Genomic DNA, 24482 nt, shown 5'->3' with positions numbered 1-24482 from the left:
TTCCAGTCAAAATGCCGTTTTCCAAAGGTACTTAGGTCAGCAGCATTTGAAGATGTCACTCCGTTGTCTTCTGGCTCGTGTGGTTTCTGAGGGAAAGTCAGCTGTGATTCTTTTCTTCATTTCTTTGTGTGCAATTTGTATTTCTTGTTTGGCAGCTTCAGGATTTTGTAGTCTTTGGTTTTCATCAGGTTGAGTATGATATATCTATGTGTTTTTCCGTCTTCTTTTTTATTTAGTATTTATTTTGCTTAGTGTCCTCTGAGCTGGGTGGTGGTGTCGCTCTTGTTTTTGAGACAGGATGTCACTCTGTCACCCAGAGTGCGGGGGTGCTTGGCTCACTGTAATCTCAAACTTTAGGGCTCAAGTGATCCTCCTACCTCAGCCTGCCAGGTAGCTGGGCACATGTCATTGTGTCCAACACATTTTTTAATTCATTTTTCTGTAGAGATGGAGTCTCACTTTGTCACCCAGGCCAGTCTTGAACTTCTGGCCTCAAGTGATCTTCCTGCCTTGGCCTTCCAAAGTGCTGGGTTTACAGGTGTGGGCCACTGGGCCTGGCCTCTCTGAGCTTTTTGGGTCTGTGGGATGCTACTGTCTTAGTTTGTTCAGGCTGCTGTAACAGAATACCATAGGCAACAGAAATGTGTTTCTCACAGTTCTGAAGGCTGTAAGGTCAGCAGATTCAGTGTCCGTGATGGCCTGTGTCCTGGTTCATACACGGAGTTGTCTATCTGTGTCCTCACGTGCTGGAAGGGAGAAGGGTCTTTCCGGGGTCTTATTTACAAGGGCAGTGATCCAGTGAGAGCTCCCCTTCCATGATCTCATCACCTCCTAAAGGACCCTCCTCCCAACACTGTCATGTTAGGGGTTAGGATTCCAACCCTGGAAGACACGTTCCTTCTAGAGCAAATGCCTTTATTCTTTCCGGAGGATTCTCTGCCGTTGCTCTCTCCTCTTCACCGTCTGGGATTCCAGTGAGACGTTTGCTAGAACGTTCGAGAACGTCTGGTTGGTGCTGGTCTTTCGTTTCCCTTCTTCACGTGTCTCTGGGTGATTGCGGGCTCTCTGGCTCTTCCCCCCTGGCGCTGTTGAGCTGTGGACAAGCCCCCTCAGCTTCTCCATTCCCGCCTGGTGTTGCTAACGCTGCGTTTCCCTGCGACCCTCCGTTAGTTTCCATTTCCCTGTGGAGCTTCCCCGCTGCCTGTGAATTTTGCCCATCTTTTCTGCCAGGGCCTTTCACATGTAAGTCGTTTATTTTACATTCCCTGATGTTCTGACCTCTCCTGAGTCTGGCTCTGCTGATTGCCTTGTTACTTGACAGTGGTTTGCTCTCTCTGATGTTCTTGTGTGCACTTTTTGACTGATTTGATTGATTTTGACTTCAGATACAGACTGAGATAAGTAATATTTATGCTGAGAAATCGGCATGCCCCTTATGCCGGGCCATTTTTGTGGGGGTTGAGTCCACCTGGTCTGAGGTTGGCCTGGCTTCGGATTTTGTTGCTGCTGTTTTTACCCTCAGCGTATGACCCAGCTGCAGATTCCTCCAGAGTTACTTTGCGTTTAGGGTGGGGTGGGTGTTCCTGCCCTACCCCACGGTGCTGGCTTCCTCCTGTGCCCACGCTGTGGATGCAGAGGCGGTCTCTCCCCACGTTCTTGCCCGTCCTGCGGCAGTAGGATCCTCTCCTAGCTGTTGGGAGCCCGGGAGCTGTGGGGTTATCCTGTTGCAGGCTCGGTCTCAGGCAGGCCTGGTCTGGGGAGTGGGGCTTTTGCAGTGACCCTTCCCTCTCCCTGCAGCAGTCACACGGTGCTTGAATCCTCTGCTGGTCTTTAGGGGAGAGTGTTTTCTGCCTCTCCTGCACTCCTGCAGCGGGCCCAGGAAGGTGTCCTGCCCCTTTCCCAGGGACATAGTTTTTTGTTTTTGTTTTTTTTTGACAGACTTTCACTCTGTTGCCCAGGCTGGAATGCATAGCACAGTGTCGGTTCACTGTAACCTCCACCTCCCAAGTCCCAGCGATTCTCCTGCCCCAGCTTTCCGAGTAGCTGGGTTACAGGCATGTGCCATCACACCTGGCTAATTTTTGTATTTTTAGTAGAGACAGAGTTTCACCATGTTTGCCAGGCTGGTCTTGAACTCCTGAACTCAGGTGATCCACCCGCCTCCGCCTCCCAAAGTGCTGGGATTCCAGGCGTGAGCCACCACGTTTTGCCGTAAAGTGTGTTTTTACCCTTCCCTTAGCCGCTGTGGGTGTTCACAGATGGCCTGGGGCCACAGGGCTCAGTCCTTGCTGCTGTTAGCCCGTAGGCTTGGCCTTTGATTCCTCAGGGGAGAGGGGATTCCTGCTTTCAGCTGCAGGGCTTCCCGCCTGTGCGCTGGCTCCCGCACCCCAGGGGTCCTGCCTTGTCCTGGGCTAGGCTTTGTCTTGAGCTGCCGATGGGTCCATGGAGAAAGGCTTGTGAGTGGATGTGGCCGTAGGTGGCCGAGTTCTTCTTGCCTGCCTGTGTGTCCCCCGGGTCTCCCGTCCTCTCCCTCCCGTGGAGGCCAGTGCTCCCATGCTCTCCCCCGAGACTCCTGCTCCCTGGCCCCGATGCTTCCGGTGTCGGCTGAGTCCCGGGTGTGTAGCGTAGCCTTTCCTCGTTGGGTTAGGGCGGCACTCCTCCCAGCTTCGTCCCTCACGGGCAGAAGGGGAACTCTCCGAGCTGGTGTAAACTGCCTGGTGATGAGGCAGCTGGCACGCTCTTTTCGTATGTTTAAGCGCCAGTTTTACATCCTGTGTGTGTCAGTGTTCTGTTTGTGTGTTTCGCCCGTTCCGAGCTCTGTATGTTTAGGGTGATCCTAACGGTTCCAGGCGTCCCCAGACGTTTTACACAGGGGGCCAGTTCACTGTCCCTCAGACCGTTGGAGGGCCGCCACATACTGTGCTCCTCTCACTGACCACCAGTGAAAGAGGTGCCCCTTCCTGAAATGCGGCGGGGGGCCGATAAATGGCCTCAGGCGGCCGCATGCGGCCCGCGGGCCGTCGTTTGGGGACGCCTGTCCTAACCCTTTGCCTCTGGCGTGTGTTGCCCGTGTTTTCTCTCTGCTTGCCTGTCTTCTGCTTTGCTTAGGGTGGTGGTGTTTTTTTTCCATGCAGAAGTTTACAGTGTCTTGATTTTGAGTCCTACTTGGGAAACTTTTCCCTACGTCGAGGTTAAAGAGGAATTCTTTGTTTTGCATTTGCTTCCATTGTTTTATCATTTTTATATTGACCGTCACGGTCCATTATTATGTCAGGTATGAACCCATTTTTTCCCTGAATGACTAAGCATATGTCTCAGCACCGTTCATGAAAAAGTCCTTTGATTTGTGACGCCGCATTCATCATATACTAAATTTCCATATGTACGTGGGTCTATGTTTAGACTTTCTTCCTTACCCATTGGTCTATTTATACTTTCATGCACAGTTTTAATTTTAGAGGCTTTCTAGCATTTTTATAATAGCGATGGAATTCACATATCCTAAAGTTCACCCTTTTGAAGTATACAATTCAGTGAATTTTAGTCTATTTACAGTGTTGTACATTCATTACTATCAAATGCCGGAATATTTCCATCACCGTGAAAAGAAAGCCCACATATATTAGCAGTTGCTCCCCAGGCCCCCTCGCCCCACCTCGCACCCATCTATCTGCTTTCTGTTTCTGTGGATTTGCGTCTCGTGGACCGTGCGTGAAAGTGGAATCACACGTGTGGTCTTTTGTGTCTGGCTTCTTTCGCCTAGCACAATGCTTTCAAGATCCATCCCTATTGTAATGTGCGTGTATCAGGACTTCATTCTCCAGGATTTGGAAAGTCCGCAAGGGCGAGCCCTTTTTATTGAGTGCCTTCCCAGTTCTTCTTATGTCTCTGTTTCCCTATGCGAACGCCGTGCCCACTTGGCTGGCTCCGTAAAAACGCGTGTTGGTATTTTTATTGCGACAGGGAAGCTGACATCTTTATGATACAGTCATCCCATTCAAGAACAAGGGAAGTCTTTCTATTTGATCAGTTCTAGTTTTGTGAACTTTAACATACTTTAAAGTCCCCTTGTAGAGATTTTTCCCATTTCATGTTAAATTTATTCCTAGGTATTCTATATTCTTTGTTGCTTTGTAAATGGGTTTTTTTCCTACCGTGATAGCCTCAGACTGGTTTCTGTATATGTGAAGGCTGTGGATTTCTGTAAGTTAATTTTATATCCTGATTCTTTACCAAGTCTTTTGTTGTTCAGATTTTAACATTGTTTTGCTCGGGTTTTCCAGGTATACTGTCATATCGTTTACAAGGAGAGGAAATTTTGTTTCATTTCGTTTTTTTTTTTTTTTTTTTTTTTTTAATTTAAATGTCTTGCTGATCTCCTGTTTAGCTGCACTGGCTGACAGCATTGGAACGGTGCGTAGCAGGACTGGAGGCAGCCGGCCCCTTTGTTTTCTTCTTGCTCTTTGGGAATGGCTCCTCGTGCTTTTTCGTTACTAAATAAGATTCTTGTTTAGGATGGAAGGTTCTTTATTTTATCCTTCTAAGACAGCCTCTTGTGTTTTCATCAGGAGTGAGTGTTGAACTCGTGATGCTGTTTTGAGTCTGTGGAGAAGCTCACGAGCTTCTCGCCGCAGGTTAAGGTGGGGCAGGCGCTGATGAGTCTCCTCCTGCTGAGCTAGCCTTGCATTCCTGGGAAAAGCAAGCAGAGGGGGTTTTGGATGTTACTGATGAGTGTTTTATTTAGTGTTTTTGCATCAGTATTTATAACATATTCATTTATAAGGTTTTCATTTTCTTGTTTTTAGGGGAGGTTTATTAGGTTTTGGTGGCATGGTTATACATGCTTCATCAAAGCAATCAAATGTCCAGTGCCCTGGGACAGTTGGTGGCACCTTGGAAATGTTTGGCCACATTCCTCTGCAAAACCATGAGCTGCTGCAGCTGCACGATCTTGAGCGCTCCTGTCTGTGAACATGGCGGTCCCCTCACTCATTGACATGTTCTTAATTTCTCTTAGTAATTTTTGCAGCACCTTTTAAAATTGACTCCTATGATTAAAAAATAAAATTTCCTGTGAGTTTTTTATTTTATGTTTCATGTAGAACTTTGGGGCATAATTTTAGATTTGAGAAAAGTTGCCAGATTAACAGGAAGACTTGTTGTGTATGTTTTGCCCAAATTTCCCAAATGTTAACGTGTCCCTCGTTTGGTTTATTCTCTTCCCCCCCACCCCGTGTGTGTGTGTGTGTGTGTGTGTGTGTGTGTGTGCGTGCGCCTGTGTGTTTTTTCTCAGGACTGCTTGGTAGTGAGTTGCAGACGTGATGCTCCTTGATCCCCAAATACACAATGTGCGTAGCTGCAGCACAGTGATCAAGATCGGGACATTGACCCGGATACAGTAGCCCTGTCCATTCTAAAGGGCGTGTTCCTGTCCCGGGACAGACCTTGTGAACTGCGTTCTTTTTAGAAAAATGTTCTTGTGAGTAGCATGAAGTCCCAGGTCATGTGCTTGTCTCTTTAGCCGCCTTTTCTTTAGAATGGCGCTGCAGTCCGTCTGTCTCTGATGACACGGACGTTTTTGAAGATGGCCGGCGAGTTCTTCTTCTTGGTTTGGGTGTTTCTGAGGTTTCTCGGTCATCCGCTTTGGGCAGGAAGACCACAGAAGTGACGTCGTGCTTCTTCTCTGTGTCGTGTCGGGGTACATGGTGCTGGTTTGTCCCCGTGCTGGCGATGCTGGCTGAGATCACTTGACTAAGGCGATGCCTACCAGCCTTCTCTTATGTAAAGTTATTTGCTTAGATTTTCAATTTATAAGCATCTCAGGGAAGATCCTTTGAGATTATGTAAATATCCTGTTATTCATCAAACTTTTACCCGCTGGCTTTAACATCTGTTGGATATTCTTACCAGAATGAACGATCGTCATGATGGTCGCTGGTTCCACCATTCCTTCCGCTGTTATCAGCTGGCTTTCTACTCTAAAGAAGAGCTCTTCTTGTTTTTTTTTTTTTTAAATTTATTCATCGATAACAGTGTGGGCTCATGGATTTTTACTTTATTCAGTGAGTTATACAGTTCTTATCATTATTTATTTGCAGACTCAGGTTGTCCAGACTTGGCCAGCCTTTGCGAGCTGGTTCTCGTGTCGTTCTGAGACGCCCCACCTTTGTTTGAGCACTTCCTCTTTTGCAGGACAGCGTGCTCCACGCTCCAGACTCTCTTCTTTTACTTTCCGGGCTGTAGCCCTGGAATCCGCCATTTCTCTAAGGCATCTTAACATCTCTTACTTCCGTTGAGCGAAGCCTGGTATTTAGGAGGCAAGAGCTCGGTGCTGGGCGTGCCCGGTGCTATGGGGGTGTGTAGTGTCTCAGCTCTCTCAGTGGACAGAGCTAGGGAGTAGCTGTCTGTCATGTCCACACTCAGCTATGTAGATGAGTGTGCCTATGTGATTATATATACCCACACACATCTATATCTGTATTTCTCTGTGCATCTTAAAAACTATGAATTCACGCTGACTCCTCCAAGTTCTAATCGAGTACCACTGCTCGGTGAGCGACTGCGGGAGTGAGTGCGGTGGGGGGTGGGATGGCGAGGGCGTGCTCCCCTTCCTCTGTAGCTCATGGTACAGCGGGCAGAGCTGAGACCTTAGTGCCGGTGCAGGGAGGGCGTCAAGTGAGAGGTGGTCAGGGGAAGGCATTGCAGCCGTGGGGAGCCAGGTTCCTTACTGTAGATCTGCTCTGTCCCTGTGACCTTGATCAGTGATTTCGCCTCCCCGGTTTTGCTTTCTCATTTTAAAAATTGGGGTTTCAATTACGTGAGGGAATTCCTGGTACAGGTGACTCTTCGTCCTCACCTGGAGCTGTGCTGCCTGTCATCCTCCATCGTACCTTTTGACCCCTGGAGAGGTCCTTCCCATCTTCATGTGAGGCTGCGGTCTTGCGAGCAGGTGTGAAGACACAGGGCACCGCCTGCCAGGCAGCCCCGTCTCGAGTGAGGTCGTGGTCTTTGCCCTGAGATCTCTGGGTCGGTTGGCTTCAGAGCACCCTGAGGGGCACATTTATGGGCGGGTGCCGTTTTCATGGATTCTGTGGGCAGGGGGCATCGGTTGCAGCTTGAAGGCTTCTGTGGGGACTGGCACCCGGTGTGCCTGGCTCTCGGGGTGAGTGGCAGCCTGGGCAGCTCAGTATTCCCTGGCAACACCGTCTTCAGGCTGTGTTTCCTTGTTCCTGCAGGGACCAGTGGACCAAGAGGCCACCTTGAAAGGGCTCTGTGGCAGCTGCTGTTTGGGGGCTGGTGAGAAGCCTGGGATGACCTAGGGAATGGGTGCAGCAGAGCCAGGCCCATGGGTCTAGGGAGGGGCACAAGGCCCCTGTGCACCCTGAATGGAGCTTTAACCCCTACCTCTTCTCCCTCTCCTCCCTGGTTCCCGCTGAAAGGGCCACGTCTCCCCAGGCCACCTCCACCGGTGATGGATCCATACAACATTTTCTTACAGAGGGCGGGCCAGCAGCCTCTGCACTGAGCTGGAGGAACGAGGAACAGGACCCAGAGGCGCCCCTCCTCCTCACCAGGCCCCGCTGTTTCCTCTGGGCGGTGTGGTCTTGGGCTGGCTCTCCCTGCAGGGCCAGCCCTGGCAGATGCCAGCACCCAGGGAGCTTGGGCCCTTACACAGCCACAGGGGAGATGGCAGCAAGGTACTCTTCCTTGCTGGTGGCTTGGAGGCTGGCCTCTTTGAGCACAGCATGGTGGCTGTGGGCTTCTGGGGGACCAGGAACCCTTCCAGATATCTGTGTGTTACGGTGGGACCAGGGACTTGGAAGTGGGCTGTGAGCTCCGGCCCGGGACCTAAGAGCGGCTCACGTATTTCATCTCACTGGTCTTCGTCCCGCCCTCGGAGGTTTCCCTTCGTGGTCCCATTTTACAGATGAGGGAACAGCTTCAAGGGCTCAGACTTGCTGGGACACAGCAGGCCAGCGGTTGAGCTGGGACTGCCGGGTCTTCTGCTCTTGGGCTGGGACTGTGTTGCGGTGTGAATGTCCGAAGCTCATTGAAATCCAGTCACCATTGTATTAAGAGGTGGGACCTGTGAGAGGTGACTGGCTTGCGGTCACTACCGCGTCTGGGGTGGGCTCCTGGTGAGAGGACACGCAGGGCCCCACTTGCTCTCTGCCTCTCAGGCATGTGCGCTCTTCCACCGGAGGCCCTCGCCAGCCCAGCGTCCGCCATCTGGGACTGCTAGGCCCCTAGAGTCATGAGCCAAGGAAATCTCTTCTTTATAAACTCCCCCGTGTGTGGAGTTTGTTACAGCAGCAGAAAGGGGACTCAGGCTGTGTTTCTGCCTTACGCTGAATGCTTTGAGGGATTATCCAGAGAAGTCTAAAGAGGCTGTGAGTGTCCAGGGCAGGGAGGTGACTTACTGTTGTCAACATGGGTCTGTTGAGGGCGAATAAGGGAGTTGGCTAATTCATGGTGAGGACAGCTCCAGCGGCAAACCCTGAGGCCACAGCTCGAGGGGTCCTGGCTCTGTCTCTTCCTGCCTGGAAGTGGGATGTCAGACAGGCGCTGACTTTTCCTGGGACTGCCCCTTCCCGTACTGCTCTTGATTCCTGCCTGCGGAGAGGCTGTGTTAGGGGTGTGGTGGAAGCTGGGCGCACTGCGGGGGAGCGTAGCGTGGCCCTGGGGAGGTTCCTGTGGGCACGCGCTCTGCACAGCAAGCCCCCCGCTGCAGGCGATGGGGTGTCTCGTCCTCACTCTCCATCTCCTCTTGAACTTAGCAGTTTCATTTTGCCGTAGAAAATGGTTTTCCCCAAAGGGCAGGCTTTGGGGAGCAGAGATCTGCGTTGTGGGGTGCAGCCTGTCTGTCCTGTGCTGGGCCGTGGCCGAGGCCTCCCCACGGTCTGCAGCGGGCAGTGGGGGCTGGCTGCTGGTCTGGGCCTCCGATTCCTGTTGGCGGCGCCCCCGACCCGGTTGTGAACTGACAGTTGCCTCTGTCTTTTCCAGCGGTGGAGCTGGCCTGAGGCTCAGTTAGGGAATGTGAAGGCAGCTCGCAGCCTCTGTGCGAGGGCAAGCCCGAGCCTCCGCGCCCCCTGAGCAGGCTCAGCCCCACCCCCGTCACTGCGTTGTTCCCGGACAGGGGAGGCTGCGGCTGCGGAAGAGCCCACTCATGAGCAGCCCACCCGGGGCCAGAGCCTGCCCCAAGACTCACTCCCCTGCACGGGGTCCGCAGGTGGGCGCTGGGGAGGCCGCAGGTCGCCTGTGCCCTGGCCCCTGGTCCAGGTGTGTGCCCTGGCTCCTGGGGGGCAGCACTGCTTCCTGCCGTCACCTCTGGGGCTGTGTGTCCCCATGGGCAGCTCAGCCCTGGCTCGCCGGAGGCCTGTCCCTGCACCTGCATCCTCTAGCCCCAGCAGTCAGGGGCCTCCTGTGCCCTCACTGACTGGGCACGTCCAGCCGGCCACGTGAGTTGTTTCCTCCCCAACGGAGCGAGCATGATGCCGCTTTTCTACCCTTCCCCATCTGGAGCTCAGAATCCCTGAGAGCAGATCAGGTCTGTCCAGAGCTGCTGTGTCCCCACCCCGGTGCCCGGGTCAGAGGTCACAGAATGTGCATCCGAAGCTGAGGGAGGGGCTGCTGTGTGTTTACAGGTGAGGAAGCCCTGGAAGGCAGAGCTGATGCGCCCTGTGAGCAGCCCACCCCTGTGCGCGGCCGCTCTCTATCCAGGCTGAGGGGCCCAGCCTGGGGACCCTGTTCCCATCTGCCTGGGTGTTCTCGGCCTGTGTGGGGCCCAGCCCCCTGCCTCAGAGGCCCTGTCCGGGAGCCTGACTGAAGGGCTTGAGACCCATGCACTGGCCCCACAGCCCAGGAGTTGGGGGCCCAGCCCCAGAGTTGGGACTGGGAGCCCGGCCGGCAGTTGGTGTAGCCTGCTGCCTGGCCTCCCCTCCTCCTGGGCCTGGGCGCTTTGTCCTGGGGGCAGGCTGAGTTGCTGGGGTGGTGGCGTGCCTGACTGAGGTGGGCGTTTCCTGGCACCCCCACTTCCCCCGGCGCCCTGCAAACAGGATCTGGGCAGTGCAAGGACAGACGGCTCCCTTCAGTCTGGCAGGGGCCGGGGGCCCTGGGAAAAGCCGGCGCCAGCCTGAGGGGCACGAGGCCGGAGGGGCTGTGGCTGGCCTTGGCGGGCGCGGAAGCGGCTCGGTAGGAAGTCTCCTTGGGAGCCAGCGGGTCATTGTCCCTGACCTCCATCCCGCCTCATTCAGGCAGCCCTGGGACTTGGGCCATTCTTGGGCAAAACAGCCTGTCAGCTTCTGCCCACCCCTCTGGCCTGGCCTGGCTGCCAGCTTCCGCCCAACTGGGCCTCGATTGGCTTCTGTGGCCCTCGTCCAGTCCCCCAGGCGCATCTGGCGCAGCCATTGCCCTCTCTGCCCTTGCCACGCTCCCCTGAGGGGCTCCATGTCCTCCTCACGCCTCGTCTCTGTCCTCTGCCACCTCCCTTCCCGGCCGTACCCCTGGCTACCCAGCCCTCCCTCCTCTGAGCGCTGGCCCTGACTGGGTTCCCCTGCCCATGTGCAGTCCCTGATGCTGGCCTGCCTTCTCCTGGAGGCCTCGGGGGCGCCCCCGTGTCCTGAACTCAGCTGAGCGCTTTGGGAAGGCCTGGCTCCCTCTGGCTATGCTCAGGCCTTCGAGGCTGTGCCCCACAGTGCCCGGCTGCCTTCCTGGCTCCTGCACCACAGCCAGTCCCTGCCCCCAGCTCACTTCTGGGGGATTCTTGTGGTGTTCGGATAAAGTCCCACCGAGTGAGCCAGCATGCCTGGGCGGCTGACCCGTCCTCCTGGTAGGGCAGCCGTGCCAGCTGTGGTTGGCAGTGTGCTCCTGCTGGGACAGGAGTGGCATGCTGCGCCCAGGGGGTCTGACGCCTTCTGGGGCGTTCCATGCCCTGCACTGATGGCTGGCTGGCCCCAGACCTTAGTACCCTCCTCTTGTAAGGGGCTATAACCCCTGCCTCACTGCGTCGGGACGATCAGCACTGCTTACACAGCTGAGGACCATGGCCAGGCCTGCCGAGCAGGTGCAGGTGAGACAGATGGGCTCCGGGTGGCCTGGGGCCAGTCACATTCTCTCTTGGGGATTTCCCGAGCTCTCCTAAGAACAGAATGCATGAGAGCACCTCCTCGTGGACTTGTGTGGCATCCAGTGACGTGGGCAATGCTGAGCTCCCAAGGACACTGGCTCAGCAGCTGGACTTCTTGTTCTTTGCCCCCTCAGTGAAGAGTGGACAGATCCTGTGGGGACCCTCGGTTGGGGGCAGGAGACGGGGTTTCCGATTTGGCCTGCTGGGACATGCTGCATCAGGCAGGGCTGGGGTGACTCACTGGGCTGGGCCAGCACTGGGTGAGGACGGCTCCAGCAGGCCTGCAGCCTCCCCCAGGGCAGGAATAGGTGGGCATCTACGTCTCACGGAGCGTGGCACTGCTTGGCCTCGTGTGTGGTCAGCGTCGGGCTCAGAGGTCAGGTGTGGGCAGGAAGGTCAGGATGGGAGCCCCTGGCTGGCCTGGTGGGACGGCTGGGTTGAGAAGTGGGGTGTGAGCTGGCTGCAGGGTGGAGGAGCAGGAACAGCATGGGGGAAGCTGAGGCACAGCCTGTGTGAAGGCAAGGAGGTGGGAGGCAGCCTGGGTGCACCAGGCAGAGTCCCCAGAGAGCGAAGGCGTGGGGCGAGGGTGCAGCAAGAGCCGAGGCCGGAGCAGGACAGGGCCTGGCACGCAGAGACCTTGGGTGCCGGTGTGGGCACAGGGCCACTGTGGCTGGGGCAGGCCGGGGGTTGCGGTGGACACGGGAGGAACTGGACACAGTGGAAACGTGGGGCACCTGGGGGATTGGGGTTGGTACAGCTCAGGGCCCCGTGGCCCCACGTGGTCTCCCAGCCATGGGAGGGTTGCACCCACCGGATTGCAGGTGTCCCCAGGGGCCCAGAGTGGCTGGCTGGGTGGGCCCGTGAGTAGGCCGAAGATGTGCACTGCCATTTTGTGTTCCCAGACCAGCCTCCTCTGCCTGCGGTGACGCGGTGGCCCTGCCCGACGTTGGCCTTCCTCTGAGGCTGCTGAACAAACAGAGGTGTGTCATGCTCCTCTGTGCGGCGAAATGAGATTGTGAGTCCGCTCAGGTGGTCTCTTTGGCAGCGGTGGGGCCGCTCGTGGGTCTTCACTCTCCTCTGCGTGCCCGGCCAGAGCAGAGGGGAGTTGGGCAGCCTTCCTGGCCTCCCAGGGGCCCCAGCTCTGTCTCGGCCGGGCTCTTTCAGACTTGAATCCCTTCCCTCCTCCCACGAGTGCTCCTGCCTCTCCTGGGCCCTCATCAAGCTTCCTGTGCTCCCTGTCCTGAAACCCTGGGACCCCACTGCCCCCTGCAGTGATGGCTGGTGGCTGCTCCCTCCTCTCGTGGGGGCTCTGCCGTGGCTTCCGTGGCCTCTGGTTAACATCACCCCAGCTTGCCCCCATCTCCCATGTTGTCTGCGGAGCCCTCTTCTTTCTGCGTGCTGGCTCCTCCCACTGGGTGGTCTCATCCTTATGACTGTTCCTGCACAGTGGACTCTCCTTCTGCGTCCAGCCCTGCCTCCAGGGCTTTGGGTGTCTGCCTGCCTGTGGGAGGCCCTCTGGGCTCATCCCTGCACACGGCTCCCCTCACTTTCTGGTACGAGGAAGTCAGAGCACTGTCTGCTTGCCCTCTGGGCCAGAACTTGGGACTTGTCCTTGACTCTGTCTGGGTTCCGTGCCAGACCCTCCCTCCCTCCCTCCCCAGGTCCTGGCTCCTGCCGCTGCCTGCTCACTGCCCTGCCAGCCCCTCACGTGTCCCCAGCAGCCCGCTGTCCATCCTGAAGCAGAGGGGGGCCCCCCCAAACACAAGTCTTGTCAGGCCTGGCTGACCCCCTCAGTGCCTCACCATCGTTTTAGCAGATGGCAAGTAGTGCCCTGTGCTCAGGGTCCCTTGAGCCGCTTCCCTGGGACTGGTGGACCCCGACCTGGAGTTCCAGCACCCCTCCCAAGTTCTCCAAAAGCCTCTGCAGGAGCCCTCGCCCGGGAGTTAGTGCTGGCTCCTCTGTGGAAGTTCATGTCCTGGGGCCAGAACAGGCCTGCCCGCTGGCACAGTGGCACTGGGGCATGCGGGGTGTGTCTGTAGAACTGGGCCGTGTCCGGCATCAGCTGTACCTCCCTGGGCCACGTGGGACAAAGGTAGGTGCTCTGGGGCCACCGCCCAGGGATTCGAGGGGAGTCCTGGGTGCCCACCTGGCTCTTGTCTGCTGAAGGCACAACCCCCAGCAGCCCTCTTCTTGGTTTCCAGACACGTCTTTCCAGATGATGTTTCACTGCAGTCTTACAAATGCAGCTTTAATACTTTAAAATTGTACGTTCATGTAGTAGTTTAGAGAGTGAGTTAAATGAGTTGTGCAAAGTTAATTAAGAAAAACAGTCATCCCCAGCCACCCTCCATCCCCCTCCCCAGAGTCAACAGTGTCTGCATCTTCTAGTAGATTCTTTTGATACGTATCTTTTCTTTAAATAATAGGCCCGTATTGCTTCTGGATTTTTTTAACTGTTTCGGCATTATTTTTTGACTTGCAAGGTGAGGATTCAAGTCTCTCTGCACACACAAGTACCTGCTTGCTCACGGGTACACACAAGCACATACACACCCACGCAGGCGCACACTTACCCCCCACATATGTACACACATTCATGCACACGCACAAATGTATGCACACACACGCATACATGCACACACATGCACGCACACACACAAACACGTGCATGTGCACATGCATGCATACACACATGTACACGCCCACATGCATGCACACACGCACACATTTACACACACATGCACACGTGTACATCCACATGCCCACACACGTGCCCACACATGTATGCGCACACACAGGCACACACTCCCTGCCTCCCCCTCCTGGTGTAGCTAGTGTTGTCACACTCTCAAGTGCGCTGCTGGGATCAGCCTAGTGATCGGAAACCGGGATGATTTTCCGTCTCTGCCCAGCCTTTTGTTTTCCGTGGAATTTGTGACTGCCTTTGTTTGCCTGATGTTTTTTGTACTTCTCAGGAGCCCAGCCTGACGCTCCCCTCTAGCTCTCTCAGTCTCACACTCCTTCACAGTAGCGGTTCAGCCTTCATCTTCTTGAAGAAGTCTGTCTAGAACGTTCTGCTGGAGCCTTGTCAGCAGGCTGCCCTCCTTGCCTGGACACGGCTTTTGCCCTGGGTGCCCTTCAGCTGCCTCTGTTGCAGGCAGTCCAGGCCTTCCTCCCTCCTCAGATGGTTCCTGGTTTTCGGCGGAGCTCACCCTTGATACTTCCCCCGAGAAAGCATGCGTGGAGGGGCGGTCTGGGGGCCCCGGGTGTCAGAAATGGCCTCCTTGGTCCTCACACCGGTTCTCCTCCCAGCACTGGGGCTGTGGGGATCTCCCGGTCACTGTGCGTTTTGATGCTGGATGTGGGACTCGGCTGCCTGTCCAGGTGCCCTGAGGTCTTACGGGGCGTGAGTTTGAATGAGCTCCGGCCTGGGATCGGTGTGAATGCTGCTCCTGCTGATTCTCTTCCCCTGGCTTTCCTGCCCTTTCTGGAATTCCCTCACTCGGATGGAGGGGCGCCTGCTCAGGGCTGGTCCCTTCCTCTGCCCGCCCCCGCCCCTGCATGGCATCGTGCTCTGGTTTCTGGAGGCCCCCGCTCGGCCTGCCCCTCCTCTGGAGCCCTTTGCTGCTGCTCCCCACGTTGGCTTCTCGGTGCGCCTCCGTGTTCTCTGAAAGCCGCTTTCTTGGCGTCCTGTTCCCGTCCTGGGGCTGTTAATGCGGCCTTTATTATCTGGGCTCGTTCCTTTGAGGGCAGTAAAGCGAACACGGGTGCAGGAACCAGAGGCCTGGGTCTGAAACCTTCTCCACCACTTACCAGCTGGGTGGCCTTGGGCCAGTGACCTCACCTCTCTGTGCCTCAGTTTCCTCAGTAAAGATCATCGTGGCCCCAGCTTAGAGGCTTGTGGGGATGAGCTGTGTGCGGGGTAAAGCGCCTTCGTGGCTGTCGGCCGTGCCAAGCACTGGGAGCGTCAGCTGCTGTGCTGTTACGTGTCGAAGGCTCCTCTCTGACCGGACTGTAGGGCAGCGTCGCGTCCCCCGGAGGGGTTTTGTTTTGGAAAATGCGGTCATCGTTGACAAAAATGTCATCTGTGTTCACAGGAATGGCTTAGTTATTTCAAAATGAGTTCTTGCTGTTTTCAAAAGGCTCCGTTTGAGTGTCTAGTATGGTGGATGTTGGCAGGTGCAATCCGCAGCACTCAGAGCTGTGTGGGTCCCGGACTGTTCTGAGCGGGGCAGTGGGGCCCACTGGGTCGATGGTGTGCTGCTGCCACCCTGCTCTGGGGGGCTGGATGGGGCGGGTGGGCATCTTGCTGGAGGGAACGTGGGGCCACACGCCTCCCCCAGCCCCAGGGACTTGGGCTGCGCTCAGTGGGCGCGAGGCTCACTTTACTCTTAAACCTGCCTCCCCGCTTCAGGTGTTTGTGTGGGTGGAGTCCGTGCCACCCACACTGTTTAGAACTGAGTGTGGCCTGGCTGGCGGGCTCCGTAGTGACAGCATTAGGGTATAGGCCAGTCAGAAGCCATCCGCACGGGGACCCTGCACACACGGAGGGCACGCTGGCACTGTCTGAGCAGGAGCGCTCCCCTCTGTCCTCTGGTCACTTGCTCTGAGTCCCTGGAGCTGCAGCCCACAGAAGGAGAGGTTTGGGCAGGGTGCCCAGCTCCCCAGGCCAGGGATAGCCAGTGCCACGCCCAGGATGGCGCCAGTGCCGTGACTTATGTGTTGGGTGCTTACGGTTCGCCAGCCCTAATGTGTGTCCAGTCACCTCTCACAGCCGCCTGAGACGGGGTTCCTCTTCTTCCCCCTACCTCACAGATGAAGAAACTGAGGCCCAGAGAGGCCCCATGGCTTGTGCCCAGCTGTGCAGGTTGGATTCAGCCAAGGCAGAGCCCCCAGGCCTGACCCAGCCCTACTACCATGGGGTGCGGCTCAGGATGACGGAGCTGGAGATCTGGCAGGCTGTGTGAGCGCCACGTTCTCAGCCCAGCCCGGGCCCGGCTCATGTGGTGGATGCCATCCTGCCTGCGTGTCGGGGCACAGTGGGGGCCCAGTGCTCCCAGAAGCCAGCTGGGAGGCTGGCAGGGGGGCGGTTGGTTTTAAGAGCCCGCCAGAGGGCTCGCCTTCTGGGGGTCCCTGTTGGGGGGGGCTGGGGCATGCCGTCTTCAGGTTGTGTTTCTGTGTTCCCGTAGGGACCAGTGGACCAAGAGGTCACCTTGAAGGGACTCTGTGGGGGCTGCTCTTTGGGGGCTGGTGAGAAGCCTAGGGACTGCGTGCAGTGGAGCCAGGCTCCTGGGGCTGGGGCGGGCGGGAGGCCGCTGTGTCCCCTGAACCGGAGCTTTCATCCCTGTCTCTTCTCCCTCTCCCCTGGTTTTCCTGTTTCCTCCAGCTCGGTGCGGAGGCTGCTGGCCCTGGCGTCTGTAACAAGATGTCATACGGATCCATCGCCGGTGGAGGTGGCCTGGGGAGCCGTGGCCCTTTCGGGGGACCCTCAAGACAAGGCTATCAGCCCCTAGGTAATGATGGTAGCTGGCAGTGGGGTTTGGGGGGGCGGGTGGCAGTGGGTGGGGTCCTCACTGTGTCGCGCTGATGGCTGTAACCAGTTCTGTTCTTTTGAGAAAAGTTGCCTTTGTCCTAAGATGGGGAGTGATTGCAGGGTTCAGGCGATTCAGGCCCCTGGAAAGGAGCAGGAGGAGCTTGTGCCCCGTCTGCAGGCAGACCTGGGTGTCCCAGTTCATGCCGGGCATGGGGCTGGTGCTCAGAGCAGCAGGCTGCTGGCAGGTGGAGAATGGCTGAGGGGAGGGAGGACTCACCTGCCCTTCCTAATGGTGGTGTGGGACAGGCATTCTGTGCAGAGGGGAAACGCCCCTGGCTCTTAACCTCACCCCAGGGCTGTGTAGCTGGTGCAGGGCATAGCTGGTGTCTGTTTCTAGGTATTTCAGAGTACCGAGCCCCCGCCCTTCCCCTTCACCTCGTCCACCGCTGCCCTGCCGGCTGGCCCCACTTTGGTCCTTGTGGCACCTGAATGCCACGGTTGCCCCGCTCTCCCCTCTGCCGTCAGTGTGGCCCGCAGAACTGGCCCTTCACGAGGGCAGGCCCATTAGTGAGTCAGGGCAGCCGCCATGAGGGCTGTCTGGCGCGGGAATTAGAGTCAGGGCAGCCGCCGTGAGGGCTGTCTGGCGCGGGAAGAGGACCGCACTGGGGCTCCAGCTCTCTGCCTACATCTCTCCTCCCAGGGCCGGCCTCGGCTCAGCCAGCTGGGCAAGGGTCTTCCTCTGCCTGGGGCCCTTCGCTGCTGGGCTGTGAGTCTCCTCCCTCGCAGCTCTGCTTGGCTCTTGGCTGGGGCTGATCCCCAGGGCAGCCTGTTCCGGGAGTGAGGCTGGGTGAGGGGCCCTCGCTGGCTCCTTGGCGGCCCCCAGGGTCCTGGGTTTGTCTCCTCACCAGCCCTGCAGAGAGGGAGCAGCCTGTGCTCAAGAGGGCTGCGGGTGCCTGCCTCAGCCCTGCTGGGATAGGATCGCAGCGGAGGGGACATGGGTGCAGATGGCCACTGGTGACATCACCAAGTGCCCTCTCCTCGTCTTGCCGTCACCACTTAGCGCCTCGCAGGCCAGGTCCTCGGGGATGCCCCCATCCTTCCTGCCCACTGGGAGTGCTGCCCTGGCCTGGTCTCCTCCCGCCTCTGCCTCCGTTTTCTCCTTCCTGCCTGGACCATTGATGCGGTGTCCGCTGTGTGCCGGGAAGTATTGCGGGGGTCGGGCGGGAGGCAGAGAGACAAGTGAGTCCCGTGCCCTTAGGGGGTCCGTGTTCTCACTGGGGTGGTTCTGAGATCCTCATTCTTGTGCGTTAGGGAGGAAATGACTCAGGTTCTTGGACTGCTGGCCCAGAGTGGTGGGCTCCATGAACTAAGGAGGTGAGGGAGGGCCCTCGGGGAGGGCGTGCTTAGTAGAGAGGAGAGGAGGACCCTGGAGGAGGCAGGCCCTGGATGAATGAGAGGGTCCTGGGAGATGGGCCGGTGTGGATGGAGGGTCCTTCCGTGGGCCGAGGGAGCCTGCTCGGCCTTAGGCAGGGCACCGTGTCGGCTGCTTGATCTTTTTATGTTTAAAAATCTATTCCCAGGCATGCTAGGCAGACACGAGACTTAGTCTGTGTGTGTGTGTGTGTGTGTGTGTGTGTGCACGTGTGAGTGTGCATGTGTGCGTGGGGTGCAGATACAGGTTTGGATCTCACAGTTTTGAGATGGCGAGCCTGACCCCCAGGGCCCTGCTCCTGCCCCGGCCCCTTTCCTCCTTGCCCTGAACTGTCGCATCCGCTGTTTCTCGGTCGTTTTCTTGTGCGTCTGAAGGTCCCTGTGAGCCGTGCGGGTCTCACTTCCCCGGCTCGGACGACGTGTGCTGCTCTTCCGCGCCGTGCTGTGAGCGCCTCCACATGTGCGCGGCTGTGGCTCCTTTGTTCCTGCCCTGCATCGCGTCGGTGGTCCTGTGAGCACCCCGCGGCGTCCGCGCCTGTTCCGCGTCTCAGGGGTGCTGAGGCTGGCTCCCGTGTTGTCTCTCACAGCCTGTGCCCGTGCCAGGGCCTCCACAGGCCATGGGGTGGCGTTCCCGGGCCGGGCCACCTGCAGCCCAGTCAGTGCGGGCCCCGTCAGAGCCCTCCTTGTCCCACATGCTTGTCAGCACCCAGGGGTGTTGGACAGCGACATCTCACGGAACTGGTGGGTGTGGCTTGTCCTCTGGTCAGAAGGGATGTTTCTCTGATGATGATTGGGATAGATCACCATTTCCTGTTTTTGGGTGTTTGGGTCTTCCTGCCAGCGAGCACTTTTTGTCTGTTTTTCCCTTGGGTTTGTCTTGTGCTTACGGGTTTGCGGAGTTCCCTCCTGTGTCCTGGAGAGGAAAGCCTCGTCAGGTGGGTTTAAACAGCCGGGTCCAGGCCGGGCCGGCTTCCCCCGGGATGTGTGCTGTGAAGCAGAAGTTCCTAGCCGGGCTGGCCTTGGGTTTATCCATTACGCCCTCAGGGCTCGCGCTTTCTGTGACAAGATGATGGTGCTGTCATCTTTCACTTCTCTCTAAAGATTGAACAATTTGTTTTTTATGTTTACTTGACCTTTGATTTTTGTTTATGGTGTGAGGTGGGATGAGGGTGGAGGGGAAGCTCTAAAGTTGTTTTTTTCTGTTTGAAGAACAAATTGTATGAACTGTTTAATCCGCCTTTCTTCTGCAGACCTGCAGTGACAGCTCTGTGATAGTTAGTTTCCATCTGGGTTCTCTGGTCAAGTTTGCTATTCCTGTGCCAAAATCCACCTTAATTTCTGTAGCTTTACTATAACTCTCAGTATTTTTTAGAACAAATTACTCCTCTTTTTTTTCTACAGAAGTGTGTTGGGTGTGTTTGAATGTTTGATGTTGAGCATAAGGTTTAGGATGACCTGTCACACCCTGGAGTTTGGGGTTGCTGGCATCCCCGTGTCCACGTGGGAGAAGTGACTTCTTTATTGTTCTGAGCCTTCCAGTCCGTGAGCAAGCACCCATGTCTGTATATTTATGAAGTTTTCTTTAACGTCTTTCAATGAAGTCTTACAACTTTCTCTGTAAAGATCTTCCGTATCTTTTCTTAAATTCATTTCAACAAAGTAAGAAATCTTTTTTCCTGCTGTCGTAAGTGGGACCATTCTGAATAGGACATTTTCCAAGTGCTTCTTGCTGGTGTGTGCACGCAATTGGCTTTTTTAGTTGAGCCACCGTGGCAGACAGTGTGGCGAGTCCTCAAGGATCTAGAACTAGAAATATATTTGACCCAGCAATCCCGTTCCTGGGTATATGTCCAAAGGGTTATAAATCATTCTGTTATGAAGACACATGCACACGTGTGTTTATTATGGCACCATTCACAATAGTAAAGACTTGGAACCCACACAAATGCCCATCAGTGATAGACTGGATAAAGAAAATGTGGCACATATACACCATGGAATACTATACAGCCATAAAAAAGGACAGGGTCATGTCCTTTGCAGGAACATGGATGAAGCTGGAAATCATTCTAGTGAACTGTCACAAGAACAGAAACCCAAACACCGCATGCTCTCGCTCATAAGTAGGAGTTGAACGATGAGAGCACATGGATACAGGGAGGGGAGCATCACACACCAGGATCTGTTGGGGGCTGGGGGGCTAGTGGAGGGATAGCAGGGGCGTGGGAGGCTAGGGGAGGGATAACATTAGGAGAAATACCTAATGTAGGTGACGGGGTGATGGATGCAGCAAACCACCTTGGCATGTGTGTACGTGTGTAACACACCTGCACGTTCTGCACATGTCCCCCAGAACTCACAGTAGAATAATAAAAAAGAAAGTCCAGACGTTTGGTTTAATTTTTAAGTGTTTTATGTTTTAATTTTCTAAATGTGGAAACTTTTAAACACACCAAAGTAGGCACAGTCACGTCACAGCCCCTGGTGTCCCTTGGCTCCCCCACAGCTGCTCGTGGCCAGTTTGGCCGCACGTGTGCCCACGCTGCCCCCACCGTGTCATTCCGGAGTAAATCCTGGATAGTAGATCATGTCGTCTGCTGATATTTCTGCGTGTCCCTGAAAGAGAAGGGCTCCTTTTATGCATGACCAGATTTCCACCGTGACAGCTCGTTTTGGTCGCTGTACCCGCTCTGCAGTGAAGTGGCCGCCAGCCTCTGGGAGTATCTACTTCAGAGATGCTGTTTAACGCGGAGCCTCCTGAGACCCCGTGCTGCGGCCGACCCGTGCTCCTCCCGAGGCCGACCCGTGCTCCTCCGTGCGTGTGTCTTTGTCTCTGGGTTCCCTCTGTCTCCTTTTATTTCCCTCCAAGTGTATTTGTTGAAGAAACCAGGCTTTTCACGTGTGGTGTAATTGATTTTTGTGTACCGGTGTGTGTTGCTAAAGCCTTTTTATTAATTGTCGTGATTTGTCTGTGGAATCTTTTGAGCTTCCTCTGGAGCTGGTGGCGTCTATGCACAATGACAGAGTTTTTGCTTCTTTTCGAATGCTCTCACCCGTGATTGGTTTCTCATCCTGGCTGGAACCCCTCCTGCAGTGTTGAGTGCAGGTGGTGGTTTATTCATGGCGAGTTTGCGGAAGAACTGGATTGTGTATTTCTCGAATGTTTCTGGGATTTTGCTGTAAAACTCTGCGGCTATAGTGTTTTCCTTTGTGGAAAGGTTTTCTGACTACCAATTAATTCCTCTAGTTATAAAACGTTACTCAAGCTTTCTGTTTCTTCTTGGGTCAGTTTTGTTAAGTCGTGTTTTTCTGGAAATTTGTTTTATCTAAATGTCCAACTTACTGAAGTGAAATTGTACACAACAGCCTTTCACTATCAGTTGTGACACTGGGACACTCTCACCTGATGATGAAGAGGCAGATGCAGAAACCTGCCTGCCCTGCTCCCGGCCCTGTCCACCTGCCTGCTCTGGTCCCGGCCCTTCCCACCCTGCCTACCTTGACCCTGGCCCTTCCCGCCCTGCCTGCCCTGGTCCTTGCTCTGTCTGCCCTGCACTGTCCACCCATCCTGCCTGTCTTGGGCTCAGCCCTGCCCGCCCTCCTTCTCATGAGCTTTGCAAGGTCAGGGTCAGGTCATACAGGTGGATGCCTCAACACGAGTGAAGCACGGGCAGGACTGCCGGGGGCCCGTGGGGGCTGCTGCTTCTCTCACAGCAACGGCGTCTGAACCACGTCCCGGTTCTCATTCCTGATCTTCTGTATTTGTGCCTTCTCTGTTTGCTTTTATAGTCAGTATCGACAGAGTCCGGCAGTTGGGCTGGTCTCTGCAGAGACGCGGCTCCTGGCTTTCTGGACCCCTTCTGTGCGTGCCGGTTTTAAACTGTGATTGATTTCTGTTCATGGTTTCATCATTTCCCTCCTTTCTTTGGGTTGATGCTGTTTTATTTTCTGACTCCCAGATTGAATGTTTACCATATTCATGTTTAATATTCAGCTTTTGTTAATTTTTAATAAAAGCATTTGAAATTAGAAATTTCCCAAGAAACTTCTTTAGTTGAATATCAGATATTTTGAAATATATAGTATTTTAAATTTCTGTTCAGTTCTAAATATCTTTAACTTTCCATTGTGATTTTTGTTTAGGAATGACTTAGAAGTTTACGCCATCATTTGCAAACATGCTTTTCTTGCCGGTTGTGTTTTTAAAGTGATTTCAAACCTGATTTCACGTCTGTCAGAAAAGCACCAGTGCTGTCTGGGTTTGCTGGAAATCGTCAAGGCTGCGGCCGGGGCTGCTTCTGGGGTGTGGGTGTGAGCTGGGCTCAGCCACTCCTTCGCTCCCCTCAGCTCTCGGCCCTCCGTGTGGGTGGGGCCTTCGAGGACCCTCTGAGCTGGGCGAGACCTTCCAGGGGGACAGTGGGGCCCAGATGAAGTCCCCGTCGGTGTAGCGTCAGCTGTGTTCGCCCAGTCCCTGCTGCGTGCTGAGGTCCCCCACCCTGACTGTGCGGCGCTGAGGTCCCCCCACCCTGACTGTGCGGCTCTGAGGTCCCCCCACCCTGACTGTGCGGCGCTGAGGTCCCCCCACCCTGACTGTGCGGCTCTGAGGTCCCCCCACCCTGACTGTGCGGCGCTGAGGTCCCCCACCCTGACTGTGCGGCGCTGAGGTCCCCCCACCCTGACTGTGCGGCGCTGAGGTCCCCCCACCCTGACTGTGCGGCACTGAGGTCCCCCCACCCTGACTGTGCGGCACTGAGGTCCCCCCACCCTGACTGTGCGGCGCTGAGGTCCCCCCACCCTGACTGTGCGGCGCTGAGGTCCCCCCACCCTGACTGTGCGGCACTGAGGTCCCCCCACCCTGACTGTGCGGCACCTTTGGGCCCTCGATTCATCGTAACTTCCTCTGGACAAGGGCAGCAAAAAGCCAACTAGTGAGTGTCAACTTGCAAAGAACTCACATACATGGAAGAAAGCTCCCACACTCCATGCAGATGGGCCGGCTCTGTGCACCGCTGGCAGGTGTGGACGCCTCATCGGCGCACCGGCAGGGCTTAGCTGCACAGTGACCTGGGAGGGAAAGAAAGTGTCCAGACCCAGCCTGGGCAGGAGCAGGGTCCACGGGAGGGTGGGCGTGGGGCGCCGGGAGCAGCCAGCTTCCGGGCACCTGGGAGTGTTCCCTCTCTCAGCCCAGCCACGCTTCTTCCTGGACGCTGTCTTAGGAGAGAGAGACACAGGTGGAAGTGTTCACCGTGTGTGGTTTGTGCACGTGCTGACACAGACATACTGCAAGTACCTGGCTGTGAGGGAATGCGGTGCGGGCGTGGAAATCACGCTGTCAGGACCCGAGTGACCTGCGTGCGTGCTGCTGCTTGTGGGAACGTGGCACATGGAAGAAGGGAAGCCACACACAGCGTTTGACTGTATAAGACACCCTCCCACCCCCAGTGCTAACAATGATTATCCTGGATGTTGTGGTCTTTATTTTTTTATTTATAACTGTCTGCATTTACATGTTTTCTGTAATTTGTGTATATTATTCAAAAGCAAACAGTGCATGTCCCAGGCCTGTCCCCACCAGGTTCTAGGTTCAGGTGGCTCAGGTGGGTGGACCGTACTGGCCCCTCAAGGGCCATGGGGAACAGTGTGGAATAACGTGGTGCAGTGGGCAGGACCTGGTTGGGCTGAGCGGATGCAACGTGGCACGGTGGTGGTGTATTCTTGAGTGACAGCGGGGTCCGTGGTCTCTCTGGGGGCCTGGGGAGGGGCTGGGAAGGGGCCTGTGGGACCCCATTTCTGGGCAGAGGCTGAGCTCAGTCACTGAGTGGATCCCTGGATCCTCTCACAGGCCATTGTTCAGGGTTTCTGGCCTGGAGAGCATGTCTCTGCAGAGAGTGTGGTGCGGGTGCCTGGGGAGAGGGGCCTGCTGGAGGCTCAGGTCATCAAACGCTGAGAGACGTCTGTGAGTAGCGGCCCCTCCGGGCCTGGCCAGGGCCTCTGTCGGGTGCCTGGTTTACCCGGGGCACGCACTGTCTCTCTCCAGGCGGCAGCAGTTCCCTGAGAGTTTTCACATCTCTGGAACCAAGATGTGCCTTAGTTCTGGGGAAAACCAGGCGGCGCCCCCAGAGAGTTGTCTTCTGACTCTGATCCGATCTGGGCTGCAGTTCTCTGCCCTGCAGAAACCTCCACCCTGAAATGAGCCGGGCAGCTGCCTTCCCGTCCTTCCGCGGGCTTCTCCCTTCCCCATCAGGCCCAGAGCTGGAGGGTGAGTGAGCCACAGTCCAGGACAGTGAGCTGGGCACTGAAGGCCCTTCCCCGAGTCTGTGTGGCCACAGGCCTGTCTCTGCCTGTGTGGTTCGGGCAGCGCTGTCGGGGGCAGAAGGATGGACCAGGGGCCTT

The 24482-nt window shown here is 56.1% G+C and overlaps 1 protein-coding gene across 7 annotated transcripts in view; it reads left to right on the top strand.

Annotated features, from left to right (window-relative positions):
- The window catches only part of TSNARE1 (t-SNARE domain containing 1), a 124087-nt gene that overhangs the window by 31498 nt on the left and 68107 nt on the right, over positions 1 to 24482 (top strand). For 6 of the 7 annotated variants that reach the window (XR_012514195.1, XM_039464660.2, XM_074387226.1 and 3 more), the window contains exon 2: positions 16512 to 16638. Coding sequence is in view for 6 of the 7 variants with exons in the window: in XM_074387226.1 (XP_074243327.1) it covers positions 16512 to 16638 (127 nt within the window). In the remaining variant the exon portion in view is untranslated. Of the gene's footprint in view, positions 1 to 16511; positions 16639 to 23916; positions 24349 to 24482 lie in introns of those variants that run through there. The other variant, XM_074387229.1, reaches the window with a different exon arrangement.

Source organism: Saimiri boliviensis, chromosome 15 (assembly GCF_048565385.1).
Source record: "Saimiri boliviensis isolate mSaiBol1 chromosome 15, mSaiBol1.pri, whole genome shotgun sequence".
Taxonomy (NCBI): domain Eukaryota; kingdom Metazoa; phylum Chordata; class Mammalia; order Primates; family Cebidae; genus Saimiri; species Saimiri boliviensis.
This window is presented reverse-complemented; position numbering and strand designations above follow the sequence as displayed.